This window comes from Salmo salar, chromosome 02, assembly GCF_965601325.2.
Source record: "Salmo salar chromosome 02, fSalSal1, whole genome shotgun sequence".
NCBI lineage: Eukaryota > Metazoa > Chordata > Actinopteri > Salmoniformes > Salmonidae > Salmo > Salmo salar.
Genome location: NC_138292.1, coordinates 14,859,619 through 14,884,849, shown reverse-complemented (window position 1 = coordinate 14,884,849; position 25,231 = coordinate 14,859,619). Strand labels below are relative to the sequence as shown.

At 45.1% G+C, this 25,231-nt stretch overlaps 1 protein-coding gene across 1 annotated transcript; it reads right to left on the bottom strand.

Moving 5' to 3' along the window:
• Nucleotides 1-6,414: 6,414 nt before the first annotated feature.
• On the bottom strand, nucleotides 6,415-24,588 carry LOC145863964 (uncharacterized). Its single transcript, XM_082968596.1, has 3 exons — nucleotides 24,533-24,588; nucleotides 21,731-22,016; nucleotides 6,415-6,804 (listed from the first exon to the last, which is right to left on the bottom strand). Exons 1-3 carry the CDS (start codon nucleotides 24,586-24,588, stop codon nucleotides 6,676-6,678), a joined length of 471 nt encoding a protein of 156 aa, XP_082824722.1. The 3' UTR covers nucleotides 6,415-6,675.
• Between the last annotated feature and the right edge of the window lie 643 nt (nucleotides 24,589-25,231).

Sequence of the window (25,231 nt, the reverse complement as noted above, 5' to 3'; positions counted from 1 at the left end):
AGCTACCTGGCTTTGGTGCAAAATTCCTCTTGCCATGATGATGTCTGACGAGTAAGGACTGTTTTAAATGATTGACATTCTAATTGATGGCTAATGGATGTCATCATATTTATTATTTAGGGTTATTTATGTTGTAGCAACACCAAATAGCACCCAACTGTTTTAAAGCATCGTTACAGCAAATGCACAGCAGAGATGACGCCTCCTGACCCTGACTATGGTTCAGAAGATAAATGAGCTGTCCAAGGTGCTGCTTTGATAAGGTAGTTAGAGAGCTCATCTGCCCTCTAAAGCCTGTTGAGTCCTGCTCTGTGTAGGTACACTGAAGAACATCACATTGAAAGGACACTACAGGCTTGTGTTGATCCTGGTTCAGGGCTGAGGTCACTCACTTCTCATGATCACACAAAGGAGAGACATTTCACATATTTAGCAGACACTCTTATCCAAAGCAACTAACGAGCAATTAAGATTAAGTGCCTTGCTCAAGGGCACAGACAGATTTTTCACCTAGTCGGCTCTGGAAGTCGAACCAGCGACCTTTCAGTTACTGGCCCAGAGCACTTAACCTCTAGGCTACCTGCCACCCAGAGACACCCTATCGATTGATGACCCTGCAAATCACCCAGCCTTTTGCTCCCTTGTGGTAAGGTCTATTAACAATCCTTCCTCTTGTAACATCAAAGGCAACTTGGTGAATGGAGAACCTCTGGACAATCAGTGTGCCTTTCAAGAAATTCCTCACTTCAAGGTTCTAAAAGGTTAGTGATAGGTTTGCTGCACAAAATGTATTAAGTAGAAGTAGAGTAGAGCTATTTTTCTCAGCCAAGAAAAGACAATACTGACTACTAGTTCAGCCTCCCTGCCAGGTGACTCACAGGTCAGTTTCCTTGTCTGCTTCTCTGTGTGATTCTTACAGTGAGTCACTAGATACCTTTTTAAGCAGGTTGTGCAGTTGTCAGCTCTGGGCCCCGGCCCCACAGGATAAAACCCTCATTAGATAGAGTACAGAGTGCATAATGGATTACCATAAGCTCAGCTCGGCTCCGGGTTACTAATGCCAAGAGGTTGGTGGGGGAAAAAAATGCACCGGCACAGCAAAACACCTCTGCCCCAACTGTGGGATTACAAACCTATGACTGATGGTGCTTTTCCATTTAGACGTACCCCCACATCAGGGTGTTGCCAGGGTTTTATGTTAATGTCATCTCTAGTGTTATTGTGTTTCCATCAGGAGTGTGACACTAAAGACTGGTGGCGAGCAGAATCAACAACCTCTGCATCATTCAAGACTGTTGCTTTGTGAGAAGGTGTTAAAGTTCACAGTTAGCCATTTTTATGTAAATGATAGCTGAAAAGCACCCAGGGCCTGCCTTGGCTCCAAGTTATAGCAGGTTCGCGGTAGCCATGGCCCAGTGAGACACGGCTGCTGGTCCGCGTTGATGTTAACAGAAAAGTTTGAACCTTTTGGGTAAAACACCAGGGTAAAACACCAGGGTAAATCGTCATTGGAAATGAGCCACGAGTGAGCTATTTATGAGCTGATACCACCCAGCAACATACAGCTCTATAGGCTTTGATTAAATGATACTGCTCCATAATGACTTTCAGAGATCAATAACTGGGCAGGAAGAGGAAGAGTAGAACCAGATGAGATTAGGACTGTGAGTTGATTTCTTCTGTTGGTCGGTTATTACTCTGGATGATCAGCATAATCTATTTATCTCAGTGGTCTGGTACTGTCTGTGATTAACTAATCTATACTAACATACCTCAACTCAGGTCAGGCTGCTGGCAGGGATTTATCATCACTTAATTAATACCGTAAAACTGAATTCTATCTGTTGCAAGCATGAAGCCAGTTGGTAGTGGTATGTGAGCGCATATTTTTCTGAGACATATTTATAAAATAGCCTCTGCAGTGGTGGAAAAGGTACCCAGTTGTCATACTTGAGTAAAAGTAAAGATACCATAATATAAAATGACTCATGTAAAAGTGAAAGTCACCAAGTAAAATACTACTTGAGTAAAAGTCTAAAAGTATTTGATTTAAAATATATTTAAGTATCAAAAGTAAATGTAATTGCTAAAATACACTTAAGTATCAAAAGTAAAAGTAAACGCTATAAATAATTTCAAAATCCTTATATGAAGCAAACCAGATTGTCCTGTTTATTATTTTATTTGCAGACAGCCAGGGGCACACTCCAACACTCAGACATCATTTACACATGTAGTATTTGTGTTTAGTGACTCCACCAGATCAGAGGCAGTAGTGATGACCTCGCGTTTGTCTTGGTAAGTGCGTTAACATTTTGTTCGAAATGTAACAAGTACTTTTAGGTGTCAAGGAAAATGTATGTGAGCAAAAAGTTAAATATTTTCAGTATGAAGGCAGCTCCAAAATGCAGGTGTTTCAGCCTAGCTCAGTGCTTTCTGTGGTGGTGGGGCAGTCAGCGTAAAATGTGTGTGTAGGGGTTGGTAGTGTTTTCTAGTTGCACCATGACTGTCACTCATGGGAACACTACGTCGCCACCAAATCTAAGGGTAGAGGTAAAAAATTCAAGCCCCTTGTGTGCTGCCATAGAGTTACACTCGAAGTGCCCATCCAAAAAGTTGCAAACTCGTGCCTCTTTGACGTCATCATGATTCAACCTTGTTTTTTCCCCAGAGTTCCCAGTTGTCTTGAAAGCACCATAAATCCAAAGAATGACAGATTTTGATGACAAAGTTTGATGACAAAATTTGCCCACGATTTGCCCAAATTGTATTGTATCACATGCGCCGCATACAACAGGTGTAGACCAGGTGTAGACCTTACAGTGAAAAGCTTACTTATGAGCCCCAAACCAACAATGCAGTTAAAAAATACAGATAATAAATAAGAAATAAAAGTAAAAAGTAATTAAAAAGCAGCAGTAAAATTACAATAGCGAGACTATATACAGGGGGGTACCGGCACATAGTCAATGTGCGGGGACAACGGTTAGTTGAGGTAATATGTACATGAAGGTAGAGTTATTAAAGTGACTATGTCTAGATGATAACAACAGAGAGTACATTTAACATTTACATTTTAGTCATTTAGCAGACGCTCTTATCCAGAGCGACTTACAGTAGTGAATGCATACATTTCATACAATTTCATACATTTTTTTTTTTTCTGTGCTGGCCCCCCGTGGGAATCGAACCCACAACCCTGGCGTTGCAAACACCATGCTCTACCAACTGAGCTACAGGGAAGAAGCGGTGTAGAAGAGGAGAAGGGGGGAGGAGGAGAAGGGGGGAGCAATGCAAATAGTCTGGTGCATAAATTATGTAATATGCCAGGGAGATATGTACAGTTTACTGTAGCTAAGAAAGTAATACTAAGTGCATGTTGTGAAGTAAGCTGTTAGTAGCTCATGGGCCTCACCCTAATAATTTGCTCCCTTTTCCCCTCATAATTTTGCCTACTGTTCTGACTTGGTGGTGCACATGTAGCCTATAGCATTCTGCATTAGCATCGAACAGCCCCCGTGATATGCAACTTTTCAGGGAAGTTCGAAACCAATATACACAGGCAGTTAGAAAAGCCAAGGCTAGCTTTTTCAAGCAGAAATTTGCTTCCTGCAACACAAACTCAAAAAAGTTCTGGGACACTGTAAAGTCCATGGAGAATAAGAGCACCTCCTCCCAGCTGCCCACTGCACTCAGGATAGGAAACTCTGTCACCACCGACAAATCCACTATAATTGAGAATTTCAATAAGCATTTTTCTACGGCTGGCCATGCTTTCCACCTGGCTACCCCTACCCCGGTCAACAGCACTGCACCCCCCACAGCAACTTGCCCAAGCCTTCCCCATTTCTCCTTCTCCCAAATCCAGTCAGCTGATGTTCTAAAAGAGCTGCAAAATCTGGACCCATACAAATCAGCCGGGCTAGACAATCTGGACGCTCTCTTTCTAAAATTATCTGCCGAAATTGTTGCAACCCCTATTACTAGCCTGTTCGTGTCGTCTGAGATTCCCAAAGATTGGAAAGCAGCTGCGGTCATCCCCCTCTTCAAAGGTGGGACACTCTTGACCCAAACTGCAACAGACCTATATCTATCCTACCCTGCCTTTCTAAGGTCTTCGAAAGCCAAGTCAACAAACAGATTACCGACCATTTCGAATCCCACCGCACCTTCTCCGCTATGCAATCTGGTTTCAGAGCTGGTCATAGGTGCACCTCAGCCACGCTCAAGGTCCTAAGCGATATCTTAACCGCCATCGATAAGAAACAATACTGTGCAGCCGTATTCATTGACCTGACCAAGGCTTTCGACTCTGTCAATCACCGCATCCTCATCGGCAGACTCAATAGTCGTGGTTTCTCAAATGATTGCCTCGCCTGGTTCACCAACTACTTCTCAGATAGAGTTCAGTGTGTCAAATCGGAGGGCCTGTTGTCCGGACCTCTGGCAGTCTCCTATGGGGGTGCCACAGGGTTCAATTTTTGGGCCGACTCTCTTCTCTGTATACATCAATGGTGTCGCTCTTGCTGCTGGTGAGTCTCTGATCCAACTCTACGCAGATGACACCATTCGGTATACTTCTGGCCCTTTTTTGGAAACTGTGTTAACAACCCTCCAGATGAGCTTCAATGCCATACAACTCTCCTTCCGTGGCATCCAACTGCTCTTAAATACAAGTAAAACTAAATGCATGCTCTTCAACCAATTGCTGCCTGCACTTGCCCGCCCGTCCAGCATCACTACTCTGGACGGTTCTGACTTAGAATATGTGGACAACTACAAATACCTAGGTGTCTGGTTAGACTGTAAACTCTCCTTCCAGACTCACATCAAACATCTCCAATCCAAAGTTAAATCTAGAATTGGCTTCCTATTTCGCAACTAAGCATCCTTCACTCAGGCTGCCAAACATACCCTCGTAAAACTGACTATCCTACCGATCCTCGACTTCGGCGATGTCATTTACAGAATAGCCTCCAATACCCTACTCAATAAATTGAAATGCAGTCTATCACAGTGCCATCCGTTTTGTCACCAAAGCCCCATATACTACCCACCACTGCGACCTGTATGCTCTCGTTGGCTGGCCCTCGCTTCATACTCGTCGCCAAACCCACTGGCTCCAGGTCATCTACAAGACCCTGCTAGGTAAAGTCCCCCCTTATCTCAGCTCGCTGGTCACCATAGCAGCACCCACCTGTAGCATGCGCTCCAGCAGGTATATCTCTCTGGTCACCCCCAAAGCCAATTCCTCCTTCGGCCGCCTCTCCTTCCAGTTCTCTGCTGCCAATGACTGGAACGAACTACAAAAATCTCTGAAACTTGAAACACTTATATCCCTCACCAGCTTTAAGCACCAGTTGTCAGAGCAGCTCACAGATTACTTCACCTGTACATAGCTCATCTATAATTTAGCCCAAACAACTACCTCTTCCCCTATTGTATTTATTTATTTATTTATTTTGCTCCTTTGCACCCCATTATTTCTATTTCTACTTTGCACTTTCTTCCACTGCAAATCTACCATTACAGTGTTTTACTTGCTATAGTGTATGTACTTCGCCACCATGGCCTTTTTTTGCCTTTACCTTCCTTATCTCACCTCATTTGCTCACATTTTATATAGACTTATTTTTCTACTATATTATTGACTGTATGTTTTACTCCATGTGTAACTGTGTTGTTGTATGTGGCAAACTGCTTTGCTTTATCTTGGCCAGGTCGCAATTGTAAATGAGAACCTGTTCTCAACTTGCCTACCTGGTTAAATAAAGGTGAAATAAAAAATAAAATAAAAAAATTGCCTGTTTTAGAGAAATGTAATCATCGAATATTGTAAAAGCTTTCATTGTCTGCTTATATGCCCCCTTTATTTATTCTACGGTTCTGACTTGGTGTACAGGGAGAATACTGTAAGAAAGGCCCATGTTCTGAATTCTGTCGCTGTACATTTCAAAAGTGCTGAACAAATACTTACACTGACTACATCCGTCCTAGCTCTCTCATTAATGTCTTAATCGAAATTACAGTTTGCCTCTTATCCGCTCGTCGTCCCCTTATGCCATAGTTAGTACATCTCAATTGTCAGTAGAAACCACATTTGTTTAAGCAAGTCAGCCATATCAGCTATATTTTTTTAAGTCAGTAAATGAGGCTGAATGAACTCTTTTGCTCCCAGACAAGGCTCTGCTGATAGCCAGGTGTAGTAGTGGTAAGGTGTTGGGACTGCTGTTGGGACTCTGCTGTTGGGACAGCTTTATGTAGGCCCTAACAGTTTGTGGGCACCATTTGTTGTGTTGTGCATAGAAATAAAAAAAGTTTAGTTAGCCCCCATCAAGATTTACATGCTAAAATCACCACTGCCACAACATATTACTGTTGACTCGCACACAGCATTTTCCAGTAACTGTTTAATTTCATTGCAGCACATTAACTACAATGCATTCTAATTAACAAGGCCATGGTCTCTGGAGACAGTCTGTGTGAGGTGAATTTACTGTAATCAATGCATGTGTCACATCTGAGCTAACCTTCTGGGTAGATAAGGTTAAGTGCATTAGAATAGATTAATATGATAAATAAGTGTCTTCTTCCTCTGGAGACAAATCACTTCCTGTATCGTTCCGGGCCGGTCCTGCTGCTGAGCAGCTGAGCCACTGAGCCAAGCCCTCACGTCTATCGGCCTCTGTGATCCTCCTGACACCAGCTGAAGGAAACAGGATTTGGCTGGTGGTGGTTCATCTGTGCATTTATACTCCGAAATCCAGTGTGGTCTGACCCGTTTCTTACAGCAGGAAAATAATCCTGTAGCAACAGGAAATGTGAATTATTTTATAATTAGTGGACATTTTTGTAGGGGTTGGTACATTTTTAGTAAGGCCAAATCAAGTCTGAAATGTAAAAGTGGAAATTAATAATTTTAGAAGCCTGTCTAAACCTCAATTACACTACATGTTTGCAATTCCTGCTGTGTAGGAACACTCCTAGAACAACAGGGTGGTCAAATTCAGATCCCATATCTGTAAATATGAGTTACTGTATACATATGGAGACAGATTGAAATGTTTCAAAAATGAAAAACACTGTTGACTCAGTAGAGTACAGAAACAGCTGTCACTAGGCTAAAGTGACCTACTGCAACGTCCTTATGCCAAGACAATAAACACAGCTGACCTTTCCAGTGGTTAACTGACTGGATGTTCTCCTGACGCTGGAATAAGTTCATATTAGTCTCTGTCTCTTTCTTTCTTTCTCTCTCTCTCCCCCTTCTCTCTCTCTGACCCGTTCTCTCTCTCTCTCCCTTTCTGGCTCCAAGCCCACACATTTGACATATATTTCTGTATGCTGTTTGAGTAGTTGCTGTTATAATCTTTATAATGATCCATAAATGAAATACAAATGAGTAAGTATGGAGAGTCAGTATTGAGCGTCAGTATTGAACGTAGGTATTTGCCTAGGCCAAATATTGTCATTTTTCATAACCAAATTCCTTCACAATGAAAATTATTCGAACCGTTGTGCAGTAAAAACAAATTATAATTGTGTCACCCAGTGCAGAGCCACACACACACACACACACACACACACACACACACACACACACACACACACACACACACACACACACACACACACACACACACACACACACACACACACACACACACACACACACACACACAAAATCCAGAGTAATTTGTCACTTACATTGACAAAACTCTAATAATTGAGGATATCCTCAGTATGGTAGGAAAGCTGGTTCCTCTAGGGAGGTGTCCTGATATCACCAGTGCTATATTTAGAGCCTGGGGCAAATCTGATTTGGGGAGGAGGACAAACTCTTCAGTCCTCTCACCCTCCCTCCTCTCTCTCTCTTTCCCTCTCTCTCTCCACAGAGCACTCACCTTTCTAATAACCCTCATTTATCAGATTTAAGGATGTAAGACATACATGAGGGTACTCTTCAGCCTTAATATTGATATTGCCCCAAAGTTGTACAAGCTGTAGGTCTGTTTTCAGGAACTGTTACTGAAATGTTAAATTACTTATTTTGGTGTTGCTTACAAAACTTCTCCTGCAAATGAGAGCCTCTTGACAAATAAAATAATAGTGGGATATTGGATGAATAATCTGCTACCATGAGTTGTATTATAACACCCTCACTCCACCTGGGAAATCCTCTTTATGAGGTTACCTCGGGGTAAAAAGACACAAGTATGCCTCACAAAACGTTTAAATAGCCACCATCCATCAATAAATTAGGTTTTTGTGTTAAGGGCGATGGGTAAGTGTGAGAAAAATGTGCATCCATAAATTGGAGAATTGACTTTTATTAATTGTAACAACCTGACATTAGTTGCAGTTCATTCAAAATGTACCTTGTTTTTTAAAATTATATATATATTTTTATTTAACCTTTATTTAACTGAGGGTGATGCTATAAAATAATACTTTTGTATTATTTGGATGTTGTGTGGGTTCAGGTACAGAGAGGGAGAGGGAGAGGGGACACTTAGAGGGGACACTTAGCTCCTAATTGGCTGATGATGAAATACAGAGACATTAATAACAGTTCCTTTACTTCGGTGTCCAACACCTCCAGTCAGCTGGTGCCCTCTCCCCTGGGTTAGAGATGACCCCTTTCTGCTGAAAATACCCAATTCACTGGAGCAATTTCCCTGTCTTTCACGAATCTCCCTCCTATGGGTACCAAGTTATTTGAAATCCATGATTTATTGTATGTGGACAATACTCTTATAAAAGAGAACACTATTGTTTCATTGTGTTTTGATAAATGATTGAGTCGATTTTACTGACTAAAGGGGTCCTAATCAATCAATCAAAACCACTAACCATGGTTTTGAGGAAAATACAAAGCAACAGCTTTATCCCAATACAGAATACATTTTTGATTCATGTTCGTAACAAAACAATGTTTACAGACTCAAATGTATAAGCATGCCTGATGCCATGACAAGCTTTGTTTTGCATTATTCCAGAAACTCCTGGTTAGCACTTTGATTGAATTGGACCTCAAGTGACATTGACTTGGCTCTCTTGAGCGCTTCCTGATTTGCAGCCTCAGTTTGACAGTGAGCACTCAGCTTCAAAAGTGGGTCAACGTGTATAAGTGTGTCCGTTGGAGTGGAATTGTCGCCACCACCACCCAAATATCAATTAATTTATCTCCCTGCAGCCATGCACACAGCAGCCCGCACGTCACAGCATACTAATAGCATCCAGACAGAGAGGGAGAGAGAGAGACAGAGGGAGAGAGAGGGAAAGAGAGGGGAAGAGAGAGAGAAAGAGACAGAGAGAGAGGAAGAGAGAGAGAGAGAGAGAAAAGAGAGAGAGGGGAAGAGAGAAAGACAGAGAGAGGGGAAGAAAGAGAGAGAGAGAGAGAGAGAGAGAGAGAGAGAGAGAAAGAGAGAGAGGGGAAGAGAGAGAGAGAGAGAGAAAGAGACAGAGAGAGGGGAAGAGAGAGAGAGAAAGAGACAGAGACAGAGAGAGGTGAAGAGAGAGCAAGAGAGAGAGAGAACGAGAGAGAGCAAGAGAGAGGAACAAGAGATATGGGATAAGGTGAGACATTGAGAGAAATACTGTGTTTGTGTGTGCCTCAACAATAGAGAGCCAGAGGCTGGTCATCATTCATTAAACTCATAGGCTTCTTTACACCCCATTTCAATGCACTCAAGAATACCTCCTGCTGAATGGAAAATGGACAGAGTGAAGAATGAAACTCATCTTAACTGGAAGAGGAGAGGAAAATGTTAAAGGATGAACAAGTAAGAGAGACCCACACAGATGGTGTGTGGGAGAGGAAGGCACACACACACACACACACACACACACACACACACACACACACACACACACACACACACACACACACACACACACACACACACACACACACACACACACACACACACACACACACACACACACACACACACACACACACACACACACACACACACAAATCTATTCTTCCACGCACAGAAATCTGCTTCTTTTACTCTCTGTTCCGAACGCACTAGACGACCAGTTCTTATAGCCTTTAGCCGTACCCTTATCCTACTCCTCCTCAGTTCCTCTGGTGATGTAGAGGTTAACCCAGGCCCTGCAGCCCCCAGCACCACTCCCATTCCCCAGGCGCTCTCATTTGTTGACTTATGTAACCGTAAAAGCCTTGGTTTCATGCATGTTAACATTAGAAGCCTCCTCCCTAAGTTTGTTTTACTCACTGCTTTAGCACACTCTGCCAACCCGGATGTCCTAGCCGTGTCTGAATCTTGGTTTAGGAAGGCCACAAAAAAATCCAGAAATTTCCATCCCTAACTACAACATTTTCCGACAAGATAGAACTGCCAAAGGGGGTGGAGTTGCAATCTACTGCAGAGATAGCCTGCAGAGGTCTGTCATACTATCCAGGTCTGTGCCCAAACAATTCGAGCTTCTACTTTTAAAAATCCACATTTCCAGAAACAAGTCTCTCGCCGTTGCCTCTTGTTATAGACCCCCCTCAGCCCCCAGCTGTGCCCTTGACACCATATGTGAATTGATTGCCCCCCATCTATCTTCAGAGTGTGTACTGTTAAGTGACCTAAACTGGGATATGCTTAACACCCTGGCCGTCCTACAACCTAAGCTAGATGCCCTCAATCTCATACAAATTATCAAGGAACCTACCAGGTACAACCCTAAATCTGTAACCATGGGCACCCTCTTAGATATCATCCTGACAAACCTGCCCTCTAAATACACCTCTGCTGTCTTCAACCAGGATCTCAGCGATCACTGCCTCATTGCCTGCGGCGTCCGTAATGGGTCCGCGGTCAAACGACCACCCCTCATCACTGTCAAACGCTCCCTAAAACACTTCAGCGAGCAGGCCTTTCTAATTGACCTGGCCCAGGTATCCTGGAAGGATATTGACTTCATCCCATAAGTAGAGGATGCCTGGTTGCTCTTTAAAAGTGCTTTTCATCACCATCTTAAATAAGCATGCCCCATTCAAAAAATGTAGAACTAAGAACAGGTATAGACTTGACTGCCCTTGCCCATCACAAAAACATCCTGTGTCGTTCTGCATTAGCATCGAATAGCCCCCACGATATGCAACTTTTCAGGGAAGTCAGGAACCAATATACACAGTCAGTTAGGAAAGCTAAGTCTAGCTTTTTCAAAACAGAAATTTGCATCCTGCAGCACTAATTCCAAAAACTTTTGGGACACTGTAAAGTCCATGGAGAATAAGAGCACCTCCTCCCAGCTGCCCACTGCACTGAGGCTAGGAAACACCTTCACCACCGATAAATCTACGATAATCGATAATATCAATAAGCATTTTTCTACGGCTGGCCATGCTTTCCACCTGGCTACCCCTACTCCGGCCAACAGCTCTGCACCCCCCACAGCAACTTGCCCAAGCCCCCCCCCCCCCCCCCACACGCTTCTCCTACACCCAAATCCAGACAGCTGATCTGAAAGAGCTGCAAAATCTGGATCCCTACGAATCAGCTAGGCTAGGCAATCTGGACCCTCTCTTTCTAAAATTATCCGCCGAAATTGTTGCAACCCCTATTACTAGCCTGTTCAACCTCTCTTTTGTATCGTCTGAGATCCCCAAAGATTGGAAAACTGCCATGGTCATCCCCCTCTTCAAAGGGGGAGACACTGTAGACCCAAACTGTTATAGACCTATATCCATCCTGCCCTGCCTTTCTAAGGTTTTCGAAAGCCAAGTTAACAAACAGATCACCGACCATTTCAAATCCCACCGTACCTTCTCCATTATGCAATCTGGTTTCCGAGCTGGTCATGGGTGCACCTCAGCCACGCTCAAGGTCCTAAACGATATCTTAACCGCCATTGATAAAAGACAGTACTGTGCAGCCATCTTCATCGACGTTGCCAAGGCTTTCAACTCTGTCAATCACCGCATTCTTATCAGCAGACTCAATAGCCTTGGTTTCTCAAATGACTGCCTTGCCTGGTTCACCAGCTACTTCTCAGATAGAGTTCAGTTTGTCAAATCGGAGGGCCTGTTGTTCGGACCTCTGGCAGTCCCTATGTGGGTGCCATAGGGTTCAATTCTCGGGCCGACTCTTTTCTCTGTATATATCAATGATGTCGCTCTTCCTGCTGGTGATTCTCTGATCCACCTCTACGCAAACGACACTATTCAATATACATCTGGCCCTTCTTTGGACACTGTGTTAACAACCCTCCAAATGAGTTTCAATGCCATACAACACTCCTTCCGTGGCCTCCAACTGTTTTTAAATGCTAGTAAAACTAAATGCATGCTCTTCAACCGATTGCTGCCTGCACCCGCCCGCCCGTCCAGCATCACTACTCTGGACGGTTCTGACGTAGAATATGTGGACAACTACAAATACCTAGGTGTCTGGTTAGACTGTAAACTCTCCTTCCAGACTCACATTAAGCATCTCCAGTCCAAAATTAAATCTAGAATCGGCTTCCTACTTCGCAACAAAGCCTCCTTCACTCATGCTGCCAAACATACCCTCGTAAAACTGACTATCCTACCAATCCTTGACTTCGTCGATGACATTTACAAAATAGCCTCCAACACTCTACTCAGAAAACTGGATGCAGTCTATCACAGTGCCATCCGTTTTGTCACCAAAGCCCCATATACTACCCACCACTGAGACCTGTATGCTCTCGTTGGCTGGCCCTCGCTACATATTCGTCGCCAAACCCACTGGCTCCAGGTCATCTATAAGTCTTTGCTAGGTAAAGCCCCGCCTTATCTCAGCTCACTGGTCACCATAGCAGCACCCACCTGTAGCACGCGCTCCAGCAGGTCAATTTCACTGGTCATCCCCAAAGCCAACACTTCCTTTTGGCCGCCTTTCCTTACAGTTCTCTGCTGCCAATGACTGGAACAAATTGCAAAAATCACTGAAGCTGGAGACTTATATCTCCCTCTCTATCTTTCAGCATCAGCTGTCAGAGCAGCTTACTGTACCTGTACACAGCCAATCTGTAAATAGCACACCCAACTACGTCATTGTAACGCCCTGGCCATAGAGAGGGGTTTTTTGTTCTTTATTTTGGTTAGGCCAGGGTGTTACATTGGGTGGGCGTTCTATGTTCTCTTTCTATGTTTTTGTATTTCTTTGTTTTGGGCCGTGTGTGGCTCCCAATCAGGCACAGCTGAAGTTCGTTGTTGTTGATTGGGAGTCACACATAAGTGCATGTTTTTCCGTTGGGGTTTTGTGGGTAATTGTTTCTGTCATTGTGTTTCACCTGACAGGACTGTTTGGCTGTCAGTTTCTTATTTTGTAGTTGTATAGTGTTCCGTTTAATAATTAAATATGATGAACACTAACTCCGCTGCGTTTTGGTCCACTCTCTCTCACGGCAGTCTTACAGAATTACCCACCAAACAAGGACCAAGCAGTGGAGGAAGGAGCAGCACCAGGAGAGCAGCATGATGAACTCATGGACGTGGGAACAAATACTGGACGGAGAGGGACCATGGACTCAGGCTGGGGAGTATCGCATCCCGCAGTGGGAGATCGAAGCGGCGAGAGCGGAGAGGCGATGGTATGAGGAGAGGGAGCGCAACAGGCACGAGAGGCAGCCCCAAGATTTTTTTTTGGGGGGGGGGGCACACGGGACAGTCGGCGGTGCCGAGGTCGGAACCAGAGCCAGTCGGGTTGACGTTGGAGGTGAGCGAAGGGTGCGAAGCAGAGACAGTGAAGGAGTTGATGGGGCGATTGGAGGAGAGAGAGATGAGAGAGCTGCTGGTTTGGTGCATAAGGCACGGCATTCGCCCTACGGAGCGTGTAAATGAATTGATGTCACCTGAGTCAGTTCTCCATACTTGTCCTGAGGTGCATGCTGGCCGTCTGTTGAAGACTGTGCCTGCGCCCAGAAACAGGCCTCCTGCATGTCTTCCCAGCCCTGCACGTCCTGTGCCTATGCCCAGAACCAGGCCTCCTGCATGTCTCCCCATCCTGGTCTGTCCTGTGCCTGCTCCTCGGACCAGGCCTCCAGTGGGTCTCCCCATCCTGGTTAAGCCTGTGCCTCCTCCTCGGACCAGGCCTCCAGTGGGTCTCCCCATCCTGGTCTGTCCTGTGCCTGCTCCACGGACCAGGCCTCCAGTGGGTCTCCCCATCCTGGTCCGTCCTGTGCCTCCTCCTACGACCAGGCCACCAGTGGGTCTCCCCATCCTGGTCCGTCCTGTGCCACCTCCCAGGACTAGGCCTCCAGTGGGTCTCGCCAGTCCGGAGCCGACAGAGCCGCCCGCCAGTCAGGAGCCGCCAGAGCCGCCCGCCAGTCAGGAGCCGCCAGAGCCGCCCGCCAGTCAGGAGCCGCCAGAGCCGCCCGCCAGTCAGGAGTTGCCAGAGCCACCCGCCAGTCAGGAGCTGCCAGAGCCGCCCGCCAGTCAGGAGTTGCCAGAGCCGCCCGCCAGTCAGGAGCTGCCAGAGCCGCCCGCCAGTCAGGAGCTGCCAGAGCCACCCGCCAGTCAGGAGTTGCCAGAGCCGCCTGCCAGTCAAGAGCTGCCAGAGCCGCCCCGCCTGTCCGGAGCTGCCAGAGTGGCCCGCCTGTTCGGAGCTGCCAGAGTGGCCCGCCTGTTCGGAGCTGCCAGAGTGGCCCGCCAGCCGGGCGCAGCCATCGCCGCCCGCCAGCCGGGCGCAGCCAGGGTCATCCGCCAGTCGGGCGCAGCAAGGGTCGCCCGCCAGCCGGGCGCAGTCATCGCCGCCCGCCAGCCGGGCGCAGCAAGGGACACCCGCCAGCTGGGCGCAGCCATCACCGCCCGCCAGCCGGGCGCAGCCAGGGTCGTCCGCCAGCCGGGCGCAACAAGGGTCGCCCACCAGACCTTCGGCGCGGCCAGGTGCGCCACCTAAGAGGGCGACACCAAGGGTGGGGCAGAGGCCACATCCCGCACCTGAGCCGCCGCCGTAAGAAGGCCCACCCGGACCCTCCCCTTCAGTGTCAGGTTTTGCGGCCGGAGTCCGCACCTTGGGGGGGGTACTGTAACGCCCTGGCCATAGAGAGGGGTTTTTTGTTCTTTATTTTGGTTAGGCCAGGGTGTTACATTGGGTGGGCGTTCTATGTTCTCTTTCTATGTTTTTGTATTTCTTTGTTTTGGGCCGTGTGTGGCTCCCAATCAGGCACAGCTGAAGTTCGTTGTTGTTGATTGGGAGTCACACATAAGTGCATGTTTTTCCGTTGGGGTTTTGTGGGTAATTGTTTCTGTCATTGTGTTTCACCTGACAGGACTGTTTGGCTGTCAGTTTCTTATTTTGTAGTTGTATAGTGTTCCGTTTAATAATTAAATATGATGAACACTAACTCCGCTGCGTTTTGGTCCACTCTCTCACGGCAGTCGTTACAGTCATCCCCATATTGTTATTTATCTTCTTGCTCTTTTGCACCCCAGTATCTCTACATCATCATCTACACATTTATCACTCCAGTGTTAATGCTAAATTGTAATTATTTTGCCTCTAGGGACTATTTATTGCCTTACCTCCCTACTCTTCTACATTTGCACACACTTTACATAGATTTTGTAACTCTGCGTTGTTATTTTTGTCGCACTGCTTTGCTTTATCTTGGCCAGGTCACAGCTGTAAATGAGAACTTGTTCTCAACTGGCCTACCTGGTTAAATAAAGGTGAAATATATATTTTTAAACACCCAGAATAACACACACACACACACACACACACACACACACACACACACACACACACACACACACACACACACACACACACACACACACACACACACACACACACACACACACACACACACACACCCACATACACTCAGCTGCCATACTTCTGTGTGAAGAGGTACAATCTGCCACACATCTCCCAGACGACTGCATGGGGAGGCCTAATCAGGATCTACTGTTCAGAGAGCTGTGGGTGTCTACCCCTGAACCTCGACATTCCTTCCATCATCCATGCAGCGGTCTGGCATCCTCACACAACCCCACTGTTCCTCTCCTCCCCTACCTGTCATCTCGCCAATTCCAGTCAGTTGAATTGGACATGGAGGTTCTCCATTACTGTTTTCAATGAATTTTATATTAAAGTCACTAAAGCTTGTGCAGCAAGCATACAGTTTTGAACAGTGGTCCAAAGTGATGGGATTGAAGACATGTTTTGAAAAGAAACAGAAAGACAGGAACCTTTCTGGATGAATAGCATCTCTAAGTATTGCAAAGTGTTGATTAAAGTTTCATAGAGAGGTATCCGCTATCCACTCACAGCCTATATTATTATAACTGTCATTGTAATTGAGGAAGTGAATGATAAATTAGCTAGGTCATATGTGTTTTAATGCAATCTCTCTCTCCCCTTTAGTGGTAATATGGGCCATCTTTACATCTCATATTAAAGCCATTGATATCAGCTCCAAGGCCTCAATCCTAATAAAAGGCTAGATTTAATCACAGCATCGGCGCATCGCTGTCACACACATTACAAATTGGAACAGGAGGACATAGGTTTTTGCAATTTTATGACAAAATTCATGCAATTCTACTCATTTTGAGACAGGGCAAAGAGGAAATGAGCTGTTTGACAGCTCATTTCCTGAATTCTACACATTTTGCCATTGGGTGGAGAGAATTGTTTGAAGTTTGTAATATGATGTCTGAGTGAGACTGACTAACAAAATCAATGGGGGCACCCGGTCAGTAATTCCACTATGATAACAAGTTTAGATAGCTGGCCGCTAGACTAACTTGCCATATAAAATGTTTTAGCTGACGTGGCTAACTGAGTGACTATCAGTGACTGACATCACATGAGAGAAACTGCTGATGCACAACCACATTTCTAAATTATACCTTGTGTTTCTATTATTCCAACTCTCAACAGTAAGTTGAGACCTCGACTGAGTTTCCCCGTGGCAGGCCGCCATTTGCCCATCCCTGTTCTAGAGCGAACATAGAACAAGACAGAGAGCAATAGGTGTCTAAAACTGGCATGAAGACCTTTGCGGAGAAGCAAACGAATGGGGTGCAGCCATTTTAGAAATGGCATACAAAGAGCAACAGAGATGCAGACAGCCAGAGGGATGGATACCACTGGGTCAGTGTTATAGACTACCTGCTGAAATAGAGAAGCAGACAGACAGAGGGATGGAGACCACTGGGTCAGTGTTATAGACTACCTGCTGAAATAGAGAAGCAGACAGACAGAGGGATGGATGGAGACCACTGGGTCAGTGTTATAGACTACCTGCTGAAATAGAGAAGCAGACAGACAGAGGGATAGAGACCACTGGGTCAGTGTTATAGACTACCTGCTGAAATAGAGAAGCAGACAGACAGAGGGATGGAGACCACTGGGTCAGTGTTATAGACTACCTGCTGAAATGGAGAAGCAGACAGACAGAGGGATGGAGACCACTGGGTCAGTGTTATAGACTACCTGCTGAAATAGAGAAGCAGACAGACAGAGGGATGGAGACCACTGGGTCAGTGTTATAGACTACCTGCTGAAATAGAGAAGCAGACAGACAGAGGGATGGAGACCACTGGGTCAGTGTTATAGACTACCTGCTGAAATAGAGAAGCAGACAGACAGAGGGATGGAGACCACTGGGTCAGTGTTATAGACTACCTGCTGAAATAGAGAAGCAGACAGACAGAGGGATGGAGACCACTGGGTCAGTGTTATAGACTACCTGCTGAAATAGAGAAGCAGACAGACAGAGGGATGGAGACCACTGGGTCAGTGTTATAGACTACCTGCTGTGTGTATGTTGGTGTGGGCTGGGGGGAGGGTGTGAAGACAATTACAGAAGAGATTACACATCTTCTTCCTCCATTGTTTGCTCCACATCTTTTCCCTCCACCTATCTGTCCCTAAAGGCTCCATCAAGGCACAGCAGCAATAAGGTTGTGATGTTGGTCTCCACCTATCTGTCCCTAAAGGCTCCAGCAAGGCACAGCAGCAATAAGGTTGTGATGTTGGTCTCCACCTATCTGTCCCTAAAGGCTCCATCAAGGCACAGCAGCAATAAGGTTGTGATGTTGATCTCCACCTATCTGTCCCTAAAGGCTCCATCAAGGCACAGCAGCAATAAGGTTGTGATGTTGGTCTCCACCTATCTGTCCCTAAAGGCTCCATCAAGGCACAGCAGCAATAAGGTTGTGATGTTGGTCTCCACCTATCTGTCCCTAAAGGCTGCATCAAGGCACAGCAGCAATAAGGTTGTGATGTTGGTCTCCACCTATCTGTCTCTAAAGGCTCCATCAAGGCACAGCAGCAATAAGGTTGTGATGTTGGTCTCCACCTATCTGTCTCTAAAGGCTCCATCAAGGCACAGCAGCAATAAGGTTGTAATGTTGGTCTTATAGGGATCGTCCACCATGTTCATCCTATAACTACAGCTACCTCTGGTGTGAATGATTCCCCCAAGATACCTCCAATCAGCACTACATCCTGTTCTTCCTCCAATCACCATCCCAAATCCCACAAGATACCTCCAATAAGCGTTACATCTGGATCTTCCTCCAATCACAATCCTAAATCCCCCAAGAACCTCCAATCAGCATTCCATCTCTCTCTTCACTGAATCACGATCCTAAATCCCCCAAGATACAACCAATCAGCATGACATCCTGCTCTTCCTCCAATCACGATCCTAAATCCCCCAAGATACCTACATTCAGCATGACATCCTGCTTTTCCTCCAATCACGATCCTAAATCCCCCAAGATACCTCCAATCAGCATGACATCCTGCTCTTCCTCCAATCACGATCCTAAATCCCCCAAGATACCTCCAATCAGCATGACATTCTACTCTTCCTCCAATCACGATCCTAAATCCCCCAAGATACCTCCAATCAGCATGACATCCTGCTCTTCCTCCAATCACGATCCTAAATCCCCCAAGATACCTCCAATCAGCATGACATCCTGCTCTTCCTCCGATCACGATCCTAAATCCCCCAAGATACCTCCAATCAGCATGATATCCTGCTCTTCCTCCAATCACGATCCTAAATCCCCCAAGATACCTCCAATCAGCATGACATCCTGCTCTTCCCCTATGTGTGTTGATTATCTTTTCCCTGTTGATGTTCCACCTCAGATAAAACATCTTCTGTCAAAATGAAACAAGCTGTAAAAACCAATCAAATAATATATTACGTTTTCTTAATTATGAGTCTGAAATATTGTTCAATCATGGTAAGATGTGAGAATCTGATTGAGATGTTGGTGAAATGTTTGTTGGTCGTTCACCATCACTCGTCAGTTCAACCTTCAACAAACACATTTGATGTCATGTTTTCTGGTTTGTCGTGAAGATTGAAGCTGAGAGGCATATCTGGAGTTTGATCTCCCACCTCCCCCCGTCATGCCGGGCCTTCCTCAGATCCAAGCCAGGAGTTTACTGTACAACAGAGATAAAAGGAGTTTGATCTCCCACCTCCCCTCGTCATGCCGGGCCTTCCTCAGATCCAAGCCAGGAGTTTACTGTACAACAGAGATAAAAGGAGTTTGATCTCCCACCTCCCCCCGTCGTGCCGGGCCTTCCTCAGATCCAAGCCAGGAGTTTACTGTACAACAGAGATAACAGAGGATCCATACTGGCAGGCGGGCAGAAGCTTCTCTCTTTTCACTGTATCTCTGTTTTTCCTACAGCTTCTAGTAGTTAGGCTATGACTTGAGGACTTCTTGTATATTTCATGTCCTTAAAAGTTCACATCAAAGGCTGGTGCTCAAACTCCGGATTTTCATAAATGCTTTATTGTCAAGCAAAAGGCTGTCTGTAGTACAGAGACATCTAAAAGGATGTTAGAGGACCAGGCAATGACTGTCTTCAGAAGTCATTTACTTTTAATGGACAATATTCATACATTCTGTGCAGTTCCTTGGACAGATAAGAGATTATGCTAATAGTATTACTATTGATGTTGGAGAGGAGAGGCCCGTACAGAAATCAGGCCTGTCTTCAGCCCATGGGCAAGAGTAGCTATACCACCTCTTATTGACGCCATTATTCTATATGTGTCTTAATATAGAACTACTGAGCACTGCTGATGAAAGTAAGGCCTCGATTCAATCAGATTGAGTGTTAACCTGCGTTGGCAAACACCTGCATAGCAGATGTTTTGGCGGTGTTGGAGGTGTAACTGCTGTATGAGCTGACCAATAGGTGAGCGGCTGCTCTTGTGTGTAACAAACCACTCCCCTCCTTATTATCCCTAACGCGTTAGAAGTTCAAAACGGCGATAGAGTGTCGGCTAATGCATGTTTTTGTCACACCCTGATCTGTTTCACCTGTCTTCGTAATTGGCGCCAACCCCCTCCAGGTGTCTTCCCCATTATCCCCTGTGTATTTATACCTGTGTTCTCTGTTTGCCTGTTGTTGCCAGTTCATCTTGTTTGTCAAGTCAACCAGCGTTTTTATTCTCAACTCCTGCTTTTCCCAGTCTCTCTTTTTCTCACCCTCCTGGTTTTGACCCTTGCCTGTCCTGACTCTGAGCCCACCTGCCTGACCACTCTACCTGCCCCTGACCCTGAGCCTGCCTGCCGACCTGTACATTGGCCCCAACTCTGGATTATTGACTGCCTACCCTGACCCTGAGCCTGCCTGCCGTCCGGTACCGCTGCCCCACCTCTGGTTTACTGACCCCTGCCTGCCTTGACCTGTCTTTTGCCTGGGTCTTACCTTCATACCTGATACTTTTCATGTTAATTTGGATGGGGGTATATAATAGCCTATCTGTCCAATCGAGGTGTACACAACTGAACATCACACATTTGAATGTTTGAACGCGGCTGCATGAACTTCTAACGTTGCTGCATGGGATTTGTCGGATTATAAAGTCGGGTGGTTTTGTTGCATTCAATTGTCATGTCAAGCTAACTAAATGAGCCATTTGTGGATTTTTTACAGCTCTAACGCAGTTCCCCCTCTAACACCGCCAAAACAACCACCATGTTGATCTGATAGAATCTAGCCCAAAATCTATGCACTAATATTCAATATTGATTTAATTTAATTGCTTGTTCTTCTAGATGGAAATGACAGGAAGAACAAAAAGAAAAATAACTATCATGAAGTAAATGTCCGTCATCTCTGTTGATCTACTAGGTCACCAACCCTGGTCTATCATGAAGTAAATGTCTGTCATCTCTGTTGATCTACTAGGTCACCAACCCTGGTCTATCATGAAGTAAATGTCCGTCATCTCTGTTGATCTACTAGGTCACCAACCCTGGTCTATCATGAAGTAAATGTCTGTCATCTCTGTTGATCTACTAGGTCACCAACCCTGGTCTATCATGAAGTAAATGTCCGTCATCTCTGTTGATCTACTAGGTCACCAACCCTGGTCTATCATGAAGTAAATGTCCGTCATCTCTGTTGATCTACTAGGTCACCAACCCTGGTCTATCATGAAGTAAATGTCCGTCATCTCTGTTGACCAACTAGGTCACCAACCCTGGTCTATCATGAAGTAAATGTCTGTCATCTCTGTTGATCTACTAGGTCACCAACCCTGGTCTATCATGAAGTAAATGTCTGTCATCTCTGTTGACCAACTAGGTCACCAACCCTGGTCCTGGAGAGCAACAAGATGTGCTCTTTCTGAAATGCTTGGATAGGCAACGTGATCGCAGGTTTGTGAGTGTCAGACATGTTTTTCACCGGGCTCCCTCTCTGGCTCCCTCTCTGGCTCCCTCTCTGGCTCCCTCTCTGCTTACCTCTCTGGCTCCCTCTCTGGCTCCCTCTCTGGCTCCCTCTCTGGCTCCCTCTCTGGCTCCCTCTCTGGCTACCTCTCTGGCTACCTCTCTGGCTCCCTCTCTGGCTCCCTGGAGCTGCTCCTCGTAGTACAGTAGTTGGTCCACTTCAAAGCCATCACTGGGCCTCTCCACCAGGCTGCTGAGGGCCTGTCTGATGCTCCCCTCATCCTCCTGCCGCTCCCTGGCTCCCTTCAGGTAGTTATACACCCTCTGGAAGACAGTTAGACCCAGCCGACGGGACACTGACCTGGGACAGACACAGGGAGAGAGACCAGGTGTCAACTCTGCCAACTAATCACTCATCAGCCTGACATTGGGTGACATTTTGACAGTTTAAATGTTGTCCCGGCTCCCATAACATGCTCTCTGTGTAGAGTGATTTGATGTGATTACAGGAGGCAGGAAATTACATTGAACTTGTACTTCAGTGAAATATCATACTAAACATTTGCATGTTGTGCACCGCGGGCAACCTCAAGCAAATCTTAAACAGAACCAGAATGATTGTTGCTAAAGCAGGTGAACAGACGTATCCAGCCAGAATAACAGCACTTAGATTTTACATTTTAGTCATTTAGCAGACACTCTTATCCAGAACCTCTTAAAGTAGTGAGTGCATACATTTTCCGTACTGGTCCCCTGTGGAATTTACCCACAACCCTGGCATTGCAAGCTCCATGCTCTATCAACAGAGCCATACAAGACCACAAAAAGACCACTCTTGTACCCGTTAGCAACAAGAGTAGTCCATTTGTCCCTGTATGCTTTCACATAATGCATAATGGATGCTGTGAGAGAGAGTATTACTATACCTGTCTATCCAATAGAATGGAAAAATCATATTTCATCACATGGAGACATACATTGTCACTAGCCAGTGCTAAGCTGCCTAAGTGCCTGTGTGTGCTGTCATCAGTGGGTGCTCCGTTGCCATGGAGCTGGCAGCAGGAAAAGAGCAGGTGCTTTGGGGCGGGCCTCATGAATTTGACGAGGATGTGGGCCCAAGAAACTCCTGGTATCATATACCAAAGTCCACATCTTCCACTAGGAGACAACACAACTCCAACAGTCCAACACATCAGACACTAAATGAACAGTTTCTAATGCCCAGAGCACGTAGTACACGATTGTCACGGGACAACTGTCAAGTCTCTATTGAGATCTGTTGAGATTCACTGCATTGTTTTCTGGAGACGTCAAAGCCAGAGAAAACGGACATTTAGAAAATACTTATTCATCTAATCTGGACGCCCTTTACCAGATACTATTTCTGGAGTTAATATTGTGACGTAAAGATGAATGTCTACTGTACTTTTGGTTTGTCCAGTTATCTGATAATGGTCCTGTCAGGTCTATAAAGCTGGTGAAACCTCTCTCCCAGAGAAATGAACCATTAGGATCTCAGATTGGACTTTATGGATGTTCTGGGGTTGTGTGGGAGAGAGGAAAGCCCCGAAGCGTAATTCATTTTCACCTAAAAGTACCATCACATTTGGGGCTATATGGTATTTGTGTCTATAGTGATCTTAGATATGACCCTGGGGCCTCAGACAAAGCTTCAGACCAACAAAAATGTGTTTGGTTGGCCATAGTTGTATGATCAGAGTTTTCTGCCCATAGTTCAGTTGTGTGTTCATAGTTGTGTTCATTATTTATTATTTTAACAGGGAGTCCCATTAAGACCAAGGTCTATTTCAGAAGGGAACCCTGCATCTTACAATTATACACAATTTATACACTAGAAAATACACCAGAAAATACAAAATAAACAGCTTTAAAAAGTTCAAGAGAATACAAAAATCAAAACACACTGAAGAAAAACAATCACATTCCTCAGCAGAGAGATCCTCAATCAGCAGAGAGAGGTTCTCAATCAGCAGAGAGGTCCTCAATCAGCAGAGAGGTTCTCAATCAGCAGAGAGAGGTTCTCAATCAGCAGAGAGGTTCTCAATCAGCAGAGAGGTTCTCAATCAGCAGAGAGGTCCTCAATCAGCAGAGAGGTCCTCAATCAGCAGCTCAATCAGCAGAGAGGTTCTCAATCAGCAGAGAGGTTCTCAATCAGCAGAGAGGTCCTCAATCAGCAGCTCAATCAGCAGAGAGGTCCTCAATCAGCAGAGAGGTCCTCAATCAGCACCTGATCTGCCGGAATGACACCAGTACATCCTGTTGTAGGGAACTCTGAAGATTGTTCTTAATACATGGGGTACGAAGAAACCCCCCCAAAAAACTTAAGTCTGTAGCAACAGACGAAATTCCAGAGTTAGCCATCCTTCTTAACATTATAAGTGTCCTCATAAGGCTGAAGTTAAGTTTAGCAATAAATGTGTAATTAGGCTTTGTCTTTTTCTTAGAGAGAATATGCAGGCATAGCAAATGCTGTCTCATTATTATAATTCCATTCTAAGTCATCTCTGGCTTGAGGCTTCCTAAGGAAAGGATATAAGATAGAAACAGCTAGGATTGTGAGAGGATTGATAGTCCTCTCTGAGGTATTGTTGCAGAGGCACAAGGGATCCTAGTGAGTGTTAGTCTCTCTCTCTCTTTCTCCCTCTTTCTCTCCCCCTCTCTCTCTTAACATAAGTGTCTTGTATAGACTGAACTGGGCCTCTCTTTACATGATTTTTGGGGCAGGCATTCTGAGACACGGCAGTGAGCAGGTGGACCAATTCCAAATCTTCCTCCAGTCAAGATGAAGTGAGTGTCACCCTCTGGACGGTGACAATCCCTACGAGGCAGAACTTTCACTCTAGAGGTGGCAGCTACCACTGTCTCAGCAGGGTCTCCACTGTAAGACTGATGATAGGAGAGGAGCCATGCATATTGCGTACACACCAACACCCTGCACGAGTTGCCATACCCACAACTCATCTGATCGTTTACGATTGATGGAACTGTATAATGTAATTCATCTGTTGGTTTACGATTGATGGAACTGTATAATGTAATTCATCTGATTGTTTATGATTGATGGAACTGTATAATGTAATTCATCTGATTGTTTATGATTGATGGAACTTTATAATGTAATTCATCTGATTGTTTATGATTGATGGAACTTTATAATGTAATTCATCTGATTGTTTATGATTGATGGAACTTTATAATGTAATTCATCTGATTGTTTATGATTGATGGAACTTTATAATGTAATTCATCTGATTGTTTATGATTGATGGAACTTTATAATGTAATTCATCTGATTGTTTATGATTGATGGAACTTTATAATGTAATTCATCTGATTGTTTACGATTGATGGAACTGTATAATGTAATTCATCTGATTGTTTACGATTGATGGAACTTTATAATGTAATTCATCTGATTGTTTACGATTGATGGAACTTTATAATGTAATTCATCTGATTGTTTACGATTGATGGAACTGTATAATGTAATTCATCTGATTGTTTATGATTGATGGAACTTTATAATGTAATTCATCTGATTGTTTATGATTGATG

Excerpts from the sequence above, each read along its gene's own strand:
- LOC145863964 (XM_082968596.1), bottom strand. The coding sequence starts at position 24,588 with ATGCATGGCTCCTCTCCTATCATCAGTCTTACAGTGGAGACCCTGCTG. Across the intron at positions 22,017-24,532 it reads GAGACCCTGCTGAGACAGTG|GTCAGTGTCCCGTCGGCTGG; the intron begins GTAGCTGCCACC and ends TGTCTGTCCCAG. Across the intron at positions 6,805-21,730 it reads CCAGAGAGGGAGCCAGAGAG|GATTATTTTCCTGCTGTAAG; the intron begins GTAAGCAGAGAG and ends CTGTTGCTACAG.